General features: G+C 40.1%; 1 protein-coding gene across 3 annotated transcripts; it reads right to left on the bottom strand.

Moving 5' to 3' along the window:
• Window positions 1-7,395: 7,395 nt before the first annotated feature.
• On the bottom strand, window positions 7,396-20,322 carry LOC127657755 (uncharacterized protein C1orf232-like). 3 transcript variants are annotated; one of them, XM_052146634.1, is made up of 6 exons: window positions 20,087-20,322; window positions 19,789-19,974; window positions 15,231-15,611; window positions 12,675-12,752; window positions 12,491-12,594; window positions 7,396-10,701 (listed from the first exon to the last, which is right to left on the bottom strand). In XM_052146634.1, the coding sequence occupies exons 3-6, from the start codon at window positions 15,309-15,311 to the stop codon at window positions 10,326-10,328; spliced, it is 639 nt and encodes a 212-aa protein (XP_052002594.1). In that variant the 5' UTR covers window positions 15,312-15,611; window positions 19,789-19,974; window positions 20,087-20,322; the 3' UTR covers window positions 7,396-10,325. The 3 variants fall into 3 exon arrangements, with proteins under 3 accessions (XP_052002594.1, XP_052002595.1, XP_052002596.1); XM_052146635.1 differs by having other exon boundaries at window positions 15,231-15,524; window positions 19,789-20,322; XM_052146636.1 differs by having other exon boundaries at window positions 15,231-15,453; window positions 19,789-20,322.
• Between the last annotated feature and the right edge of the window lie 1,111 nt (window positions 20,323-21,433).

Below are 21,433 nucleotides of genomic sequence, written 5' to 3'. Positions count from 1 at the left end.
ACAACGCTGTCAGTAAACTTCATAACTGTATGGGTTATCTGTTATCGGTCAATACAGACCATTTCAAAATGACCAAACATCAGTGAAATTAATCAGTCTGACCAATTGGTCTATAATAGCTGAATCTCAAGTAGTGGACCCAAAACATACAGCCCGGAACCTCAAAACAGAAATGGAGACCAGAGAGCCTTCATCCAGAGGAATTTCACGAGGAACTCAAGATGCAACTCTGTTTTAATGACTTGTTGCTGACAGGCTGGACAGGAGGGGAATGCTTGACCCTGTGCAGATCAGGGAAGGTGAAAATAGAGGCCGATATCTGAGATCTTCCCACTGTTTAACGCAGAATGCGACAGAGTACATCGGCAGGAAGAAGTCTTCTTTAACTTCTGCCTCTAGTGAAACCAATGTGTGGGTCTACAATTGAGTCTAACTTGGGCCAGAGCAGTGGTTGTCACCTGGTTTTGATTCAGAACCCAGATTTTATAATGGCAATCAAGTGGTGACCCAACAGAGTACTAAAAGCCGTTTATCATAAGCCAAAATCTCCTTAAAGGGATAGGTCACCCTAAAACGACAAAAAGATATTAAAAGTGTTTTCTCTACCCTTTTAAAAGCTGCTAGGCCTGCACATACTAATAATGCATGACTATATGGTTGGTTGCATTCATAATTGATTTTAGCATTGCCTTCCCATTTAAAGGTTGCAACCCACCAATTGAGAACCATTGAGTAAAGGGGCTTGTAGGAAATAGGGGAAGAAGATTTGAAGCTATATTGGCAGCACGGGTGCAAAGCAAAGTCAACATCTCGAACAGCTGAGGAAACAGTAAACGGACACCATCGTGGATTTAGAGCGAGTCAAATAGAGGATTAGGAGGGGTCAAATAGAGCTGTCACACACACTCTCGTCCCAAAATACAATAAACACACAGCACATTTTTTCAAGTGCAATAAAGATATTTTGATGAAGATATGAAGTGTTTTTGCCAATACAATGTAAATGAGTGGGCTCCAAAAAGCACCTCAAGGCAGTATAACAGTAATCCCTCCAACCCGAGTGGTTTTAATTCATGTCTTCTGAAGCGATACAATCAGTTTTGGGTGAGCATGAGTGTCATGAGAAAGCAGCTCACCTCCCATGATTCCATTCACTTACCATCAAGCGTCATCCTGAGTCTTTTTTTTCTTCCCAATTTGGAATGCCCAATTCCAAAAGTTGTTGAGCATGGGGGTGGGGGGGTGGGGGGTGTTCGCTGTCCTTTTCTGCCTATATGATGGCCAGTCCGCCCCCGATCGACCCCAAAGTGCGTCGGCCCACCGGGAAAATTCCCGTTATGCCAAATTAATAGTCCAGCTCTTGCGTACAACACAGAGTGAGAACCACATTACGATGACCACGAGGAGGTTACGTACCTCATGTGACTCTACCCTCCCTAGCAACCGGGCCAATTTGGTTGCTCAGGAGACCTGGCTGGAGTCACTCAGCACGCCTTGGATTCGAACTCACGACGCCAGGGGTGATAGTCAGTGTCAATAGTCAGGCCCGCGTCATCCTGAGTCTTTAAATGATGCCCACGACAGCAAAAATGAGGAATTATATGTAAAAAAAAAAAAAATGCTATATGTTGAGGTGAAAACATTGTCAATGTAAGCTAGGAAAAATTTCCGAGCAAAATATTGAGAGGCCGAACGGGGTGAATTTGGAAGAACAAAAAAAGAATACAGGCTCAAATAAGCTTAATCTCATAAGATCTATGAACAAGCAGAAACATAGTTCAGAGTTTTCTCAGGAAAAAGCTCCTTTGGCCTGCAGGGTAGGCTACACCGATTGATCTCAGAGTATTTACTCGCTTGAAAGGACAAAAATAGTCTGTTTTTAAAGTGTAAGGTAACCTGCATGTGTTGTTCAGTTGCTAAACCGAAAGGCCTTTAACTGAGATGTCAAACAGTAACAAATGGACTTCAATGCTACATCAAAGAAGACAGGTGAGAAAGTCAACAGTTCCCTCAGTAACAGCTAACATTTGTTCAACATAGTATTTTTCAGGAATTGCGTTGGTGTCTGTGTGTGTCTCAACATGGGAAACCACACCTGGCCTCGGGCCAGAAAGAGAAAAGATAATGAACATACTATATGCATGTGCTTGTGTGGTGCTGATTTTCTTCCAGATGTACATGGTGCCTCCACCGGTGAGTCACGGGCCCCTCTAAGACAACCCAAGTCACCCACAGGTGCTGCCAGGCATGTCTGTCTGCAGAGGAGGGCGGTTTTATGTGTGGATGACTAAAGTCTGGGTTGATGTGCTGTGTGTTTTTATTATAGTTGTCTCAAGATCTCACTCATAGTGATGTCTTGTGTTGCAAAAGACAATAAAACACAAATGCTAGACTGAGAATAAGATATAATTAAGGTAGAGAGTGACAATCAGAAAGGTGGATCTCTCCGAAACATAAATGTGACAGTTCAAAAATAAATATAGCTTCTTGATTTCAGTCCCTAAATGCAGCATTTAGCATTTCGAGTTAAAAAAAATGCTTTTGTACAAATGAAAATGAGTGGCAGCAAACATGCAGTATTACTACGATGTATTAGAAATACTTAAAGGGACAGTGCACCCAAAATTAAAATGGTCTAATTATTTACTCACCCTCAAGACATCCCAGATGGGTGTGACTTTCTTTCTTCTGCAGAACACAAATTAAGATTTTAATAAGAATATTTCAGCTCTGTTGGTCCATACAAAGTAAGTCAACCGTGTCCAAAACATTGAAGCTCCAAAAAGCACATAAAGGCAGCATAAAAGTAATCCATAAGACTCCAGTGGTTTAATCCATAAGTGTGGGTGAGACACACCCACATCAATATTTAAGTCCTTTTTATTTACTATAAATCTTCACTTTCACTTTCCCATTTTTCTTTTGTTTTTGGCTATTCGCATTGTTCATGCATATCACCACCTAGTGGCAGGGAGTATAATTTGTAGTAAAAAAGCACTAACCACTAGTCTTTTGGATTACTTCATTGATCCTTTTCAGTCCCAGGATTAATTACATAGGTGGGAATTGCACATTCACTTTACCCTAACTGTACTATAATGCGACTAAGTTACTAGATGTTTTCTGTCCTCACTGACTGAAGGACAAAATAATTCAAAATAGTATTTATACTCCTTAGAAACAGATATCGAGAAATATACAAGTGGCAGTACATTAAGGAGTTTTCCGAAGGGGCAGACATGTAAAATATTGCAGATTTTATTAGATAATTATTGCTGATGGTTTTGCTCCTGTACACAGATAAGCTCTTCCTGATATCTCTAAATAGTCTTGATTAAGGATGTGTTTTCATCTTCACAAACTCCAACCCAAGGAATGTCAATCTAGCAGAATGGATCAAATCAGTGAAACAGTGCCACCTACAGACTGACCAACTTATGAATGAATGGAGGACCCCCCTAACCCTTTCTCAGACTACTAATTTAATATCTTTAATAGGCATAACATGGCATAATTGTCAAGAACATAAGACCAAATATAACTATATTTGACACTTTTTCCCCATATCAAAAAATATATTGAAATAAATAAACTGATATACATTGTATATAAACATATGCACTTACTTAGTTTGCTAATTTTAACCACTAATAGTTCTAAACAAACATATAGAAATAGAAAGATGGATGAATGTATGGATGGATGGATAGATGATGGATGGATGTATAGATGATGGATGGATGGATGGATGGATGGATAGATGATGGATGGATGGATGGATAGATGATGGATGGATGTATAGATGATGGATGGATGTATAGATGATGGATGGATGGATGGATGGATGGATGGATAGATGATGGATGGATGGATGGATAGATGATGGATGGATGTATAGATGATGGATGGATGGATGGATGGATATATGATGGATGGATGGATGGATGGATAGATGATGGATGGATGGATGGATGGATAGATGATGGATGGACGGACGGACGGATGGATGGTCGATGGATGGAAGGATGGATGGTAGATGATGGATGGATGGATAGATGATGGATGGATGGATGGATGTATAGATGATGGATGGATGGATGGATATATGATGGATGGATGGATGGATGGATAGATGATGGATGGATGGATGGATGGATAGATGATGGATGGATGGATGGATGGATAGATGATGGATGGATGGACGGACGGACGGATGGATGGTCGATGGATGGAAGGATGGATGGTAGATGATGGATGGATGGATAGATGATGGATGGATGGATGGATAGATGATGGATGGATGGATGGATGGATGGATGGATGATTGATGGATGGATGGATGGATAGATGATGGATGGATGGATGAGTGGATAGATGGATGGATAGATGATGGATGGATGGATAGATGATGGATGGATGGATGTATAGATGATGGATGGATGGATGGATGGATGGATGGATAGATGATGGATGGATGGATGGATAGATGATGGATGGATGGATGGATAGATGATGGATGGATGGATGGATGGATGATGGATGGATAGATGATTGATGGATGGATGGATGGATGGATAGATGATGGATGGATGGATGATGGATGGATGGATAGATGGATGATAGATGATGGATGGATGGATAGATGATGGATGGATGGATGTATAGATGATGGATGGATGGATGGATGGATGGATGGATAGATGATGGATGGAAAGTAATGCCATGTAAGCACCAAAGGTTATTTTCATGGCAAACAGAGTACTTTAAAAGCAATGACACGTATCCAGGGCGTGCTGAGTGACTCCAGTCAGGCTTCCTAAGCAACCAAATTGGCCCGGTTGCTAGGGAGAGTAGAGTCACGTTGGGTTAACCTCCTAGTGGTCAGCTATAATGTGGTTCTCGCTCTCTGTGAGTTGTGCATGGATGCCATGGAGAATAGGGTTAGGGTTAGGGTTAGGCCTCCACACACGCTACATCTCCGCGGTAACGCGCTCAACGAGCCACGTGATAAGATGCGCGGATTGACGGTCTCAGACGCGGAGGCGACTGCGAGTCACTACGTCGCCACCATGAGGACTTTGGGAATTGGGCATGCCAAATTGGGGAGAAAATACTACTAATAAAATAATTATAATTAGCCTATAATAATAATAAATACAATTATTATTATACGTTTTTTACCGAATGGTAATTGTAGTAAAAATAGCCTATTATAGATGGGACAGAATCTCTCTGGAGCGGGTTTGTAAAATCCATCCCGCGCAGACCTCTGCTTTATTATTTAGGTCCAGTATTTCACAAACACCAGCAGCGTGATTTTGGGGAGCTGGTGTGGAGGGACAGGGAGGTATTTGATAAGAGGGATCCTGTGATACATTAACAGCAGCCACATAACTGTCTGCTATACTGTGGGCACAGTTGACTGTGATTTGTCCCTGTTTATTTCTATGGCAATAACATAGCCTGCACTGCCCCCTGGCATTCAATAGCGGGCAGTGCAGCAAAACAACAACAACAACAACAACAACAACGTGACCTACTATGAAAGCCCCGCCTTCCTCAAATATGAACTCTCTGATGTTAGCAGACAGAACTGTTGACAGACCTGATTCTGATTTATTTAGGTCTCATTTATTGAACTTTTTTCCACTTGTAATATTCATAAAAACTTATCTTACATTTTAAAAAATACAATCTGATAATGGTTCTCTGCAACAACTTTATTTTGTCTTAATAAAACAGGACAACTCGTTCACCGACAGAGCAAATCTCTCAACAAAAAGAGAAAGACGCAGTGTAACAACAGAAGCAGACAAAGTGCAGCTTTCAGTCACTGTGCATACACACATACAGTATTCACATCAGGCGTTTACCAGTTTAACTGGATACAAGAGGAGAAAGTAACAAAACGATTTTGTAAGGAACATAATGAAACAGACACCACGCCACATCAACTAAACCAGACACATATTCTGTAAACTTCCACCCCCCCAAAAATAACCTCAACATTCCACAACTTTATCAACTGCATTTCTATATTTACAATACACAAAAAGTATTGTATGTGATATTCACTATATAAAATAGCTATCTATATAACTAATATACAGTGAGGAAAATAAGTATTTGAACACCCTGCTATTTTGCAAGTTCTCCCACTTAGAAATCATGGAGGGGTCTAAAATTGTCATCGTAGGTGCATGTCCACTGTGAGAGACATAATCTAAAAAAAAAAATCCAGAAATCACAATGTATGATTTTTTAACTATTTATTTGTATGATACAGCTGCAAATAAGTATTTGAACACCTGTCTATCAGCTAGAATTCTGACCCTCAAAGACCTGTTAGTCTGCCTTTAAAATGTCCACCTCCACTCCATTTATTATCCTAAATTAGATGCACCTATTTGAGGTCATTAGGTGCATAAAGACACCTGTCCACCCCATACAATCAGTAAGAATCCAACTACTAACATGACCAAGACCATAGAGCTGTCCAAAGACACTAGAGACAAAATTGTACACCTCCACAAGGCTGGAAAGGGCTACGGGAAATTGCCAAGCAGCTTGGTGAAAAAAGGTCCACTGTTGGAGCAATCATTAGAAAATGGAAGAAGCTAAACATGACTGTCAGTCTCCCTCGGACTGGGGCTCCATGCAAGATCTCACCTCGTGTGGTCTCAATGATCCTAAGAAAGGTGAGAAATCAGCCCAGAACTACAGGGGAGGAGCTGGTCAATGACCTGAAAAGAGCTGGGACCACCGTTTCCAAGGTTACTGTTGGTAATACACTAAGATGTCATGGTTTGAAATCATGCATGGCACGGAAGGTTCCCCTGCTTAAACCAGCACATGTCAAGGCCCGTCTTAAGTTTGCCAATGACCATTTGGATGATCCAGAGGAGTCATGGGAGAAAGTCATGTGGTCAGATGAGACCAAAATAGAACTTTTTGGTCATAATTCCACTAACCGTGTTTGGAGGAAGAAGAATGATGAGTACCATCCCAAGAACACCATCCCTACTGTGAAGCATGGGGGTGGTAGCATCATGCTTTGGGGGTGTTTTTCTGCACATGGGACAGGGCGACTGCACTGTATTAAGGAGAGGATGACCGGGGCCATGTATTGCGAGATTTTGGGGAACAACCTCCTTCCCTCAGTTAGAGCATTGAAGATGGGTCGAGGCTGGGTCTTCCAACATGACAATGACCCGAAGCACACAGCCAGGATAACCAAGGAGTGGCTCTGTAAGAAGCATATCAAGGTTCTGGCGTGGCCTAGCCAGTCTCCAGACCTAAACCCAATAGAGAATCTTTGGAGGGAGCTCAAACTCCGTGTTTCTCAGCTGACAGCCCAGAAACCTGACTGATCTAGAGAAGATCTGTGTGGAGGAGTGGGCCAAAATCCCTCCTGCAGTGTGTGCAAACCTGGTGAAAAACTACAGGAAACGTTTAATTGCAAACAAAGGCTACTGTACCAAATATTAACATTGATTTTCTCAGGTGTTCAAATACTTATTTGCAGCTGTATCATACAAATAAATAGTTAAAAAATCATACATTGTGATTTCTGGATTTTTTTTTTAGATTATGTCTCTCACAGTGGACATGCACCTACGATGACAATTTCAGACCCCTCCATGATTTCCAAGTGGGAGAACTTGCAAAATAGCAGGGTGTTCAAATACTTATTTTCCTCACTGTACTTCTCTTAAGGTAATCTTGTTCCACTTTTTCTCTGAGGTCAGACCACATTTCATGTAATTTATTGAGCTTAACTGATGCTATTAACGTCATTATTCTCAAAATAAAAAGTGTGTATGTATATGTATATATATGTATATATATATATATACACATACACACAGTTAAAATCAGAAATATACATACACTTAGGTTGAAGTCATTAAAACTCATTTTAACCACGCAAACTATAGTTTGGCAAGTAGTTTTGGACATCTACTTTGTGCATAACACAAGTGATTTTTCCAGCAATTGTTTACAGACCGATTGTTTCACTTTTAATTGACTATATCACAATTCCAGTGAGTCAGCAATTTACATACACTAAGTTAACTGTGACTTTAAACAGCTTAAAAATGTTCAGAAAATGATGTCAAGCCTTTAGACAATCAGCCAATTAGCTTCTGATAGGAGGTGTACCTGTGGATGTGTTTTAAGGCCTACCTTCAAACTTGACATTATGTGAAAATCAAAAGAATTCAGCCAAGACCTCAGAAAATTTTTTGAAAAAAGGGCATAAATTTGGATTAAACATTCTGGTCTGGTTCATCCTTGGGAGCCATTTCCAAACACCTCATCTGTACAAACAACAGTACGCAAGTATAAACACCATGGGACCACACAGCTATAATACTGCTCATGAAGGAGACGCATTCTGTCTCCTAGAGATGAATGTAGTTTGGTGTGAAAAGAGCAACTCGATCCCAGAACAACCGCAAAGGACCTTGTGAAGATGCTGGAGGAAACAGGTGGACGAGTATCTAGATCCACAGTAAAATGAGTCGATTATGTTAGTTATATTGACATAACCTGAAAGGCTCCTCAGAAAGGAAGAAGCCACTGCTCCAAAACCAGCATTAAAAAGCCAGACTACAGTTTTCAAGAGCAAATAGGGACAAAGATATTTATTTTTCCTCTGATCTAATGAAAAATATTGAATTGTTTGGCCATAATGACCATCGTTATGTTTGGAGGAATAAGGGTGAGGTTTGCAAGCCGAAGAACACCATCCCAACTGTGAATCATGGGGGTGGCAGCATCATGTTGTGGGGGTGTTTGATGCAGGAGGGACTGGTGCACTTCACAAAATAGGTGGCATCATGAGGAAGGAACATTATGTGGATATATTGAAGCAACATCTCAAGACATCAGCGAGTAAGTTAAAGCTCATCGCTAATGGGTCTTCCAAATGGTCAATGCATACCTCCAAAGTTGTGGCAAAATGGCTTAAGGACAACAAAGTCAAGGTATTGGAGTGGCCATCACAAAGCCCTGACCTCATCTGTGTGGGCAGAACTGAAAAAGCACGTGCGAGCATTTATTTTCAGAATAATGACGTCAATAGCGACAGTTATGCTAAATAAATAAACAGCCCAATAAACATTGAGGTTACATGAAATGTGGTCTGACCTCAGAGAAGAATGAGTGGAACAAGTTCACTTTAAGAGAAGTATATATAGATATATATAGATATATATATATATATATATATATATACATTATACATTCATCCTCAGAATTCCCTGATGTGTTTATGCAATTAATCCTACATGAGTGTCAACCAATCCAGGCCAGGAGAGGCCACAGTCTCGGTCATGGTCGATGTTTTTAAACTGGTCCTGTGAAATGTGATCACCACCAATCTGCAATGTAAGGCTCAAATCAAGCACTGTGTCCCCCGTGGTCTGAACTTTGATAACTCTTCTCTAGTTTTCTAGTACCCAGTCGCCAGGGTTGGCAGGGCAGAGGGCGGGGCCGGGTCGTGATCTTACACACCCGGTCCCGTATTAGGCTAATCAAGCCTCCGTGAGGGATAAAGGTCGACTGCAGGGGATCGTGCGGGAGAGAGAGATCGTTAACGGACATGTCCGTCGTGTGTGTTTATGTTGTCTTTTAAGTTTACTATTAAAATATGATTTATATCGTCAAGCCGGTTCTCGCCGCCTCCTTTCCATTGAATACGTTACACTGGTGCCGAAGCCCGGGAAGGAGGAGGGATACGCCGTAGTATAGTTCTCGCCACTACCGTCCACCCCAACGGAGCAGCCGCGGCCATCTGCCGGGGGACGAGGAGCCCAGCCGCCTGAAAGAGGACGATGGCCGCTGACCGCGAGGGGAGAAGGGGCTCCTAACCGACCGCCTGGAGCGGTCAGGGCCGCTGCCAGGGGCGGAGGAGTCCCCAACCAGCCGCTGAAATGCAGCGGGGTTTAAGACCGCTGACCTTTATCCCTCACGGAGGCATAATTAGCCTAATAAGGGACCGGGTGTGTAGGATCACGACCCGGCCCCGCCCTCCGCCCAGCCACACCAGGGTTGGAGGGTTACTTTTGAAATGTATTCCTCTACAGATTACAGAGTACATGCTGTGAAATGTAATTTGTAATGTATTCTGTTAGATTACTCAAGGTCAGTAACGTATTCTAAATACTTTGGATTACTTCTTCAGCACTGGTAGATTTTTTCACTTGTTTTGACTATAAAAACTTTATACTTATATTTTGTATTTTAAATACGTAATCCCGTCACATGTATTCCGTTACTCTCCAACCCTGGCCGTTGCCCTCCCCTTCTCTTCTACTTGGCTAGTTGCTCTTGGACATGCTTTTCGTCTTAAGCTCAGCCAATTTGTTGGTGACAAAGTTCCACTTGAAGACGGGTGTATCTTCACTGTCACCACCAAGTGTTGCATACTTGGTGAAGCTGTTGCTTATGCTGCACCCGCCACCCTCATTCGCATCAAACTCTATTCCAGTGTGGTTCTCCCCATCTTCTGCCCTCCCTCTGCTCTCGTTCCCCATCTCCAGGTTGCTTTCGCCTTCTCCCTCCTTTGCCGAGGTGCCCGCCGCTTCCGCTTGCTTCATCGCTGCAGCTTGGTGAAACTTTGTCGCAAAGCTATCCCAGAATCCAGTGTTGCGTTTGTTGGGTCTTGGAGGCTCCTCTGGCTTCACTGCCAATGGACTGCAAACAAGCAGGAAATCATTTCGTTATTTCGCTCTAATGGACATTTATACACTTTCACACAAATCATGAGTAAAGCGCCAGATTAGCAGTTCATAAATAAATACTTTTCACACTGTTCCTCACACAATGTTATCTTATGACATTTAAACACGTCTTACTATAGCGCATGACTTGTTAGGTGTTACACTTTAGTGTTTGCATTACATAACTGGCTACATTTATACGGTTTTTCAAGCATGAGCAAATTGTCCGGTAGCTCAACTGATAGTGTTGCACTTGCGACACAAAAGACTAGGGTACGAGTCCTGAAAAGCACAAGTCGACACGTGAGTTGAAAGTGTCATAGAAGCACCACAAATTGATGTTGCATCCTAGTGTATGGAAACAGTACATACGCATGTGTGTATACGGTGGCGGATCGCAAGAGAGGTGCAAGTGACGGTGTGAGTTGGAGCTGTTTGTGATGCTGACGGATTGAGAGGGAGGTGCAGGTAATTGTGATGGATCATGAGGAAGATGACAGAGTGTGATAGAGCCAGTGAGAGCTGCCTGTGGCAGTGACAGGTCGAGTGAGAGCTGCCTGTGGCAGTGACAGGTCGAGTGAGAGCTGCCTGTGGCAGTGACAGGTCGAGTGAGAGCTGCCGGTGGTGGTGGCAGGTCGAGTGAGAGCTGCCGGTGGCAGGTCGAGTGAGAGCTGCCGTTGGCGGTGGCAGGTCGAGTGAGAGCTGCCGTTGGCAGTGGCAGGTCGAGTGAGAGCTGCCTGTGGCGGTGGCAGGTCAAGTGAGAGCTGCCGTTGGCGGTGGCAGGTCGAGTGAGAGCTGCCAGTGGCAGGTCGAGTGAGAGCTGCCAGTGGCGGTGGCAAGTCGAGTGAGAGCTGCCGTTGGCGGTGGCAGGACGAGAGAGAGCTGCCGTTGGCGGTGGCAGGTCGAGTGAGAGTAATTTGCATAAACATTGATATATATATGGCTCAAGTGACTGGCATAAAAGCAATTGTTTCTGGAACTCACTGTCCATGAAGCAATTGCCCATTAGACCCCACATCTGGGCAAAAGCAGTTCTAGGTTTACTGTTCGTCTGACTTCAAGTGTTGTTTTGTTGCACTTTTGCAAGACTCTCTGTGTTAAATCAAAAGTATCTAGCAAATCAGCCCACTGTCGGCCATCTTTGGAACGCTCTCGGGACGCTATTTCCAGTCATGTCAGTGCAGCTCCTATCTACTTGAATGGGGGAACACCGAAATCTCAAAAACAAGATTACGACCAAAGACCATATTTCAAATCAGCAGTAAAATCTGACATCACAGGTCTCATTGATTGTGCTTCTTCACCTCAAAGTACGCTAAAAGAGCCACATTTTTCTTGCATAGCTAATGCACGTTCTCGAGATGATTGACAGGTGATGTCTGTATCTAATAAGTGATTGGCTCTTTTACCTGTAAGGCAGGACTTCCTTTCTACATCCGTTGACCGTTGGTTGCTAGGCATTCCAGTTTCTCCCATTCAATTAAATAGAGTGATGGTGGCGTAGTGGGCTAAAGCGCATTACTGATAGTGATTACTGATACTGATCAGAAGGTTGCTGGTTTGATCCCCACAGCCACCACCATTGTGTCCTTGAGTAAGGCACTTAACGCCAGGTTGCTCCGGAGGGATTGTCCCTGTATTAAGTGCACGATAAGTCGCTTTGGATAAAAGTGTCTGCCAAATGCATAAATGTAAATAGAAGTGTCCCGTCTCTGCTAAATGATCTCTGGTTACATGGAACGCAGAATACTGTAGCTACTCACTGATCTGCTGCAGGTTGAGTCTCGGCCTCCAGAAGTTGGTGCTCGTCATCTTTGTTGAAAAGAGACGAAACACTCTTCCAGCTCTTCGCCCCAGCTCCCTGCATCTGACGAGTATAACATGTTCATGGTCATGTTATATGTGAACTACTCCTATACTTTTGCATTTCTAGTAATATATGCTTACTCTCTTGGCCAGCTGTGCCACTGCACTGGGTCCTTCATCAGACTGGATAGGCATCATATCTTCAGCTGTTTCACCGACCTTTACAAGCATTAATAGACAAATTACATACAACTTTTTGTATACAATACCAGCTCACTAACATGAACATTTTCTCTCTCTCTCTCTCTCTCTAATGGTTATAGTGAAACTACATCAAGCTCCTTTTGCCAACCGGGTATGTGTGATTATCAGACTCAAGCTAGAATTTCGAGCATTTGCTACATCCATCATGTTTATCTTGATTGAGAAGTTTTGCCTGGTTTATCTGTAATCTATTGGCAACATATTATGCTGTAGCAGGCTTTGGAAACAGCTGAGAAATGTGGGAACTCTGCCAACAACCTGAGCACACCCTAGTGTTTATTATCTGCCTTGAATCAATCACTGGAATGCCATCCTGCCATAGTGATCCAGTTACAGGGCCTTTGAGAAGTGGGACATGGTTCCACTTAAAAGAATAATTTAAATATTTTGATGCATCCTGAAACTCTTTGACAAACACATGCTGTAGCCACTCAACATAGTCTTTTTCCTTTAATAGTATTGAAGTTTTTAATTATTCTTTTAAGTGGAACCTTGTCCCACTTCTCAAAGGTCCTGTAACTGGATCTCTATGGCAGGATGGCATTCCAGTGATTAGACACAAGACATAAAGGATATGCATGAAAACGTGATTTTAGTGCAATGAAATAACTTACTAACCTTTTCTGTGTAAAGTTACAGACAATTTTACAACTTTGTTAACATGATGATTTAATGTCTACAAACCCTAAAATGACTGTAAATATTATTTTGAAATAATGCTTTTATAAAATTATAAGCGTCACATTTCTGTGTTTAAACCCTCCAAAAATCGTCCCATTCACTTCCATTGTAAGTGTCTCACTGTCATCTCGATTTTTGCTTTTATTTTTCGAAATTATTTTCTGTGGTAGTCAACATTATGCCACAAATGCTGTCGATTGAACTTAACTTGTATTGAACCTGGGAAATGATATTAAAACATTTGAGTATTTATTGAGTAAAGTTATAGTATAAATAACAGTGTTAATAGAATGAGAAAATTATTTTCTTAAAGGGACAGTTCACCCCAAAATGAAAATTCTCTCGTTATTTATTCACCCCCATGCCATCCCAGATGTGTATGACTTTCTTTCTTCAGCAGAACACAAATTAAGAAGAACATTTCAGATCTGTAGGTCCATACAATGCAAGTGAATGGTGACCAGAATTTTAATCTCCAAAAAGCACATAAAGGCAGCATAAAAGTAATCCATAAGACTCCAGTGGTTTAATCCATGTCTTCTGAAGTGATATGATAAGTGTGGGTGAGAAACAGATCAATATTGAATTTTTTTTACTATCAATGTCTATCTTTGACTAGTCATACAAAACGTACAAAGTCATACACATCTGTAGGGGGCTGAATGTGTAAGTGAAAGTAAAAGTGTAGATTTTCAGTAAAAAAGGACTTTGTATTGATCTTGTTTCTCACACACACCTATCATATCTCTTCTGAAGACATGGATTAAACCACTGGAGTCATATGGATTACTTTTATGCTGCCTTTATGTGCTTTTTGGAGCTTCAAATTTCTGTTCACCGTGTATTTGCATCGTATGGCCCTACAGAGCTGAAACATTCTTTTAAAAATCTTCACTGGTGTTCTGCTGAAGAAAGAAAGTCATACACATCTGGGATGGCATGAGGGTGAGTAAATGATGACAGAATTTTCATTTTTGGGTGAACTGTCCATTTAATTAGTATTTTTGTCTTGTTTTACAATCAAAGAATGGCATAACATAATAAGAAATCTGACAAAATTTTGTAAAAAAAAAAAAAAATTATAATTATTTATTCTGCCAAAGGGGTGATAATAATAAACTTGTTTTCTACCTGAAATAATTGTATTTGTTTTACCCCATTGGCAAATGTAGTTTTTCTTCTTCTTCTTCTTCTTCTAGTTTTAAGCATAAACCTAAATTTACAAATGCTTGTAAAGTAATACAGTACATCTTGTTTTAAGAATATTTAGAGATTTTCCTGGAAAACTAGACAAAAGTACTAATTAAGAATTATTATTTGTTTTGCAGTGAACGCATGCGATCACATGCACACAACAAGCCAATAGAAAATATTCTAATGGCATGTACAGAAATTACATGAATAGTTTGAGGTCCATCCAAAAGCATCCAACAATTTGTGGAAGAATCTAAGAGAAGTCTTATTGGATCATGTGACTTGTGTAATCTTTATCAGACCCCTATTGAAATGGTTTAAAAATGAGCTCTTGCTACTGTACAGTTACAGGAAATCCCACAGGGGGAGCTACAAGAGTTTAAAAATACTGAAGTTTCATTTCATCCGAATGGGTATCATTCATGTCCTATTGTGAACTGTATTTTCAAAAACTAGTTATACAATACACACCTCTCTTATATAACATTTGAACCAAAATGTTGATTTAATAAATAACAAAAAAGCTCATGGACATGTTATGTGTGTTAGTTGATTTACCTCTTCCACCGGCTCTTCCTCCATGTCCGGATTGAGGGTCTTCATCACTTTACTCTTATAGACCTTCCACAGAGGATTCATGACTTGACACCTTCAAAAATCCTCAGATGTGTCCAAATTTCATTAAAAAAAAAAAGACTTGTTGGATCTAAAAATCTTTAACAATATTCCTGTTCCATCTGTAAATGTGTAACGCACCAAACACAGACCATCCAAGAGGACGCTGAGAACGAGAATTAAAGTTTCTTCATTGTCTTTCTACCGTCTCTTTGTCATTAGAAAAACTGTGCAAGGCTGCTTTTCCAGTCCATGATTTCAGAGTCAGCCAGATGAAAGAGACAAACACACAGAGACACGCTTCAGAACCCCAACATCGGTTACCTGGAAACAGGTATGAGTTTCCTACTGAATATTTCAGGCTGCTCTGCTAATAGTTAAGACTTCATTGTTAGTTGCTTTAAGCAGAGCAGGACATGTAACATTAACCCCAAAGACCATACAGACGGCATGTTTCAGTGGCCAATAAGGTCAGTCACTGAAGATCTTTGATAGTGGCCATTTTTATATTGTGAATGACAAATGATAAAAAGTCCAAAAATAAAACCACATCAGGTGACCAGTTCTGACAGTGTAACAGCGATGCAAGATAAAGTCATTTCAATTTGGTGTCATATCATTAAAACTTCTGAAGAACATGTCCAGGTCATTTTATTTGAAAACTAAAAGAAAGAAAGGGTTAAGCATATTTCCAGTTTGTTATGTTGTGTGGAATGCATGAATTATGGCCCCGTAATGAGAAACGTGAGGTGCTGAGTGTATGACTTGTGTGCAACAAATTGACATTATTTTGAATTTGTTGAGCCAAAACATGTTTTAGAAATGCATAATGACACTTAACATTTTTACATACATTTACATTTATGCATTTGGCAGACGCTTTTATCCAAAGCGACTTACAGTGCACTTATTACAGGGACAATCCCCCCGGAGCAACCTGGAGTTAAGTGCCTTGCTCAAGGACACAATGGTGATGGCTGTGGGGATAGAACCAGCAACCTTCTGCTTACCAGTTATGTGCTTTAGCCCACTACACCACCACTCCATCCGTTAATCATTCTTCCTTTTAACAATAGACAGTTTAATCATGATTTATGATGTCACAATGCAGCAAACATAGATTATTATAGTGACATTAAAAGGAGGGATTACGTCATTTTGCTGCAGTCTGAATTGTGTTTATGTTAATAATGATTGACTATTGGGCCTTTTCCACGGCACGGCATGGTACAACTCAACTCGAATCTGCTAGCTTTTTTGGGGTTTACACTGTGGATAGTACTTGGTACTTTTTTTACTACCACCTCGGTTGAGGTTCCAAGCGAGCCGATACTGGAGTGGTGGTGGCGTAGTGGGCTAAAGCACATAACTGGTAATCAGAAGGTTGCTGGTTCGATCCCCACAGCCACCACCATTGTGTCCTTGAGCAACTCCAGGTTGCTCTGGGGGGATTGTCCCTGTAATAAGGGCTCTGTAAGTCGCTTTGGATAAAAGCATCTGCCAAATGCATAAATGTAAATTATACTAAATGTGATGTCAAAATCCTGCAGATCACTGATTGGTCAGGGAGAATCGTCACTACTAGCGATCACTGGATTTCTGACACGGGACATCAACCCGCTAGTTTTAAAGTTAGCAACAGAGATAACAGTATCATTTGCTCAAGCACCATTCGAATTGTGAAAAAAGAAATGGCTGTGCGTAAAACCAGACCGTGGTCAATAAACGAGGTGCAGTCGGTCCACTCGTTAGCGATGAGCGAAACTAAAAAGTCTCTCAGGAAGTGTCTCAGATGTTGGCCGCACACGGCTTCCACCGGACCTACCAACAGTGTCGGGAAAAACTTAAGTGACTACAGAACCGTCAAGGAAAAGTGGAAGTGGTTCGGCTAAATGGACTCTATCTAAACCGGCGAGCAATGGGAGGGAGAGCCCTGGACTGGTGTTGATCCAAGATGGAGGATGGTACGTTGTGTTACGTTAACTTGATACTCTGCTTGAAAGCTTCACTTTATTTAGATGAGCAGCTACTGGAAGCTTCTAAAACAACCAGACCAATTTAACTGTTACACTTGTGTAAAATCACCATGCAACAACTGCTTTATGCAGCACAATGCGCTAGTCGCTAACAGCTAGCGGTCGTGTTATTGTTTTGGTTAGTTTGTGTCACGTTTAAGATGATGTCACAGCAGTAGAGGTGGCGTAACTATGACGATCATTCTATAATCTCACTCATGTTGAATCTGCACTAAACTGCAGTGGAAATGCAAGCTCAGAAAAGTGAAGCGAGTCGAGTCGAACCGTAACGTGCCGTGGAAAAGTGCCATACACTATATAATAATTTAGATATAATATATATATAAACATTTATAAAGCATTTTTAAAATGAAAGCTTAAGTGCTCACTATTTCGCAAGTATTGGGTGAAAGTTACCCTTTTTATGCCTGTGCTATACCCGCATATAAATCATTTATAATGCATTTGTAAATTACTTATTAGTTATTAAATCCCTTAATTAACTGTGGATACAATAATATTAAATGTTACCAATTATTCTCATGACTTTAATGTGAAAACTAATATTAAAATTGCATTATATATTACAAGTATTTACACATTATTTAAGTATCTGTACAGCATTTAATTAATCCTGATGTAAATCAAAAGGCCATTGTATTTCAGTAATTGTTTCATAATAATGGGAATATAATGAGAATCACCATTGATAAATATAAAATAAATACATATTTATATATATATATATATATATATATTATAATAAAATGTTATACTATGTATTTTTTATATTTATCAATAGTGAGATATATATATATATATATATATATATTTTTTTTAAGAATATATATATTATAATAAAATTTTATACTATGTATTTTTTATATTTATCAATAGTGAGATATATATATATATTTTTTTAAGAATATATATATATATATATTATAATAAAATTGTATACTATGTATTTTTATATTTATCAATAGTGAGATATATATATATATTTTTTTAAGAATATATATATTATAATAAAATTTTATACTATGTATTTTTTATATTTATCAATAGTGAGATATATATATATATATATTTTTTAAGAATATATATATTATAATACAATTTTATACTATGTATTTTTTATATTTATCAATAGTGAGATATATATATATATATATTTTTAAGAATATATTTATATATATATTATAATTAAATTTTATACTATGTATTTTTTATATTTATCAATGGTGAGATATATATATATATATTTTATTATGGGAATAAAAATATATAATATAGCCTATATTAATATAAAAAAAGTTAAATGTGTGAGCACATTACATTAATTCAGGATGACTTTTATCATGAAAATAAAGTCACATTGCAAAACTCTTAATAATCTTATAAATACAGGCTTCGTTTTCCTCTATGCTAAATATGATCTTATTTTTTCTTTTGACTAATGTGAACTGGCCATGTTGGTCATGAGATTCACCCCTTTGTCTTTCATTTAATCATAACAGTATATTAGAATTATTGTCTTAGTAGCCACAGAAACAGATACATTAAACATTGAGAGGTCAAACAACTGTTAAAAATGAAGTTGACTCTCAACCTCCATGTGTTTGTAGAGGAAGGGGTCAGTATCTTTACTTTCATAATTACCATAGAGGCCATTATCAAATATTTATGTATGTATAGAGGTGTCACTTACCTCTGGAAAATATACGGTAGTTCTGCAGATAACCGTTTAATGGAGGGCTTGATTTATAGATTGGTTCACTGTTTATAGGTTAATAGCCTTCATTTATTGACACATAATGGCTCCAAAATGAATTTGGACACTTAAAACGTCAGAATGTTATTGCACTAGATACTAAATATCAAAGCAAGTGTCTTCTGGTCTGATTTTAGCGATATGCCGTCTGATTTTTAGTGGATGTAACTAACGTCTGATAATCACAAAGTGTCTCAAAAGAATGCTTTTGTCTTTCTTTGCATTAAATAACTAAATATAAAAACAATTGTCATTTATTGTAATCATATTCGTACATTTTAAAGTTTGATTTAAGTGTCCAAATACTTTTTGGGAGCACTTTGTACTTTTGCCTTAAAGGGATACTCCAGCTGTGGGAAGATGAATGTGTATTTAATAGTGGTCATTTATGTAGTAGAAATGTGAAATTATTTTTGAATTTGAAGCATTCTAGACTGAGAAAAGGCAAAAAATGTATTTTTTACTCATGTGGCTGAAAGACAACAACTCCCAGAATGCACTTGCTTTGCCGCACATACGAGGCCACTCCCAAAGCACGAAATAGTAAACTCAACGTTAGTAATGCGAACTATTTGCACATACAGTATGTGCGCTTACATGAAAATATAACAATAGCTCAGCTGACGCGGGAACAACATTGTGATTATGCCGGGTGTCCAAACTCTGTACATTACGTCTTAGTAACAAAAAGAAATACAAAACAAATACTCACTTTACACTAAGCCGTCCATTTGTCCCTGCAGGCTTTGGCTGGCGTTTCCAATCTATCTTTGGGATTGTGAAATAAGTTTCACCCCCTGTCCATGTGTGATACAAAACTTGGGTGCTCAGTTACACATGCTAGCGGTGCAGTTTCATCAGCGGATTCAGCGATCTCATGCAGAAGAAAATGGCATCGCTGTATGCATAAAAAAAAAAAAGAAAAAAAAAAAGAAAATGGCATCGCTGAAATTCGCGACAGCAATAGGACTCTCTATCTGTTTGCATAGATACACAGCTAGAGCACTCACACCACCATTTCGCCCCAGCTCGAGTCTGGCCGGGCTCTTAATCCTGACCGCAGGTCTTGTCTCCGGCTGCCTCTTTCCTCCATCACCCGCAACTGTTCGTCGCTGTATTGCGGCACGTATAGGTAGCCGCGAGCATCCGATTCACACAAAAGATCTTCGAAATCCCCATCTGTCATTACTTCAAAACTTTCTTCCTCCAAGTTTTACAGAGCAAGAGCCTGTTAGCTTAGCTAAAGATGGCTGACACTATCTTTACATTCTATGAGTAAGATCCCGCCTCATATGGGCGTGGTGAAAACATGCGGAACTAGCTACTATTACTGAGTGTAGTTTAGAGACACAGTCTAAAAAATCCTCCGATGACGCAAAATGACGATTTTTGCGTCATCGGAGGCTTTTTTCCAGACTAAAAATTTAATTTTCTCTCATATCATGGGGATATGAGGGGGGGGGAAGCAGGGTAATTCGAAAATACTACTGGTTTTCTACTGATACAAAGCTTAATGCTAAATCCTGGAGTAACCCTTTAATGTGAATTCAACATTTTCTTGAAACAATAATTCTTTATGACCAGTTTCTTTATTATATGAGTAAGACATGTAGACCTGGCAGATCTCAGAGAACATGCACTGTTGATGTGCTGCATTGAGTTTCACTGGTTTCCATTATTCAGAAGACTATGGCACGATTATTCATGCCTGGAACTAAATCCCCATTCTGTCGCAACCGAATCAACCAATCACGACAACAGCCAGAGAATTACATTACTATGACATGACAAATAAGGCTGAACATTTACACACACACACACACACACACACACACACACACACACACACACCAACCAACCACACACACCAACCAACCACCCACCCATCCATCCATCACACACACACACACACACACACACACACACACACACACACAAGCACACACCAACCAACCAACCAACCAACCAACCAACACACACATACACACACACACACACACACACACACCAACCAACCAAACCACACACACACACCAACCAACACACACACACACCAACCAACCAACACACGCACACACACACCAACCAAACCACACACACACCAACCAACCAAACCACACGCGCACACACACACACACACCAACCAACCAAACCACACGCGCACACACACACACCAACCAACCAACACACGCACACACACACCAACCAAACCACACACACACCAACCAACCAACACACACGCGCACACACACACCAACCAACCAACACACGCACACACACACCAACCAAACCACACACACACCAACCAACCAACACACACGCGCACACACACACACCAACCAACCAACACACGCACA

Source organism: Xyrauchen texanus, chromosome 17, assembly GCF_025860055.1.
Source record: "Xyrauchen texanus isolate HMW12.3.18 chromosome 17, RBS_HiC_50CHRs, whole genome shotgun sequence".
Taxonomy (NCBI): Eukaryota; Metazoa; Chordata; class Actinopteri; order Cypriniformes; family Catostomidae; genus Xyrauchen; species Xyrauchen texanus.
Note: the sequence above shows the minus strand (reverse complement) of the source record. Positions and strands in the feature narration are given on the sequence as shown.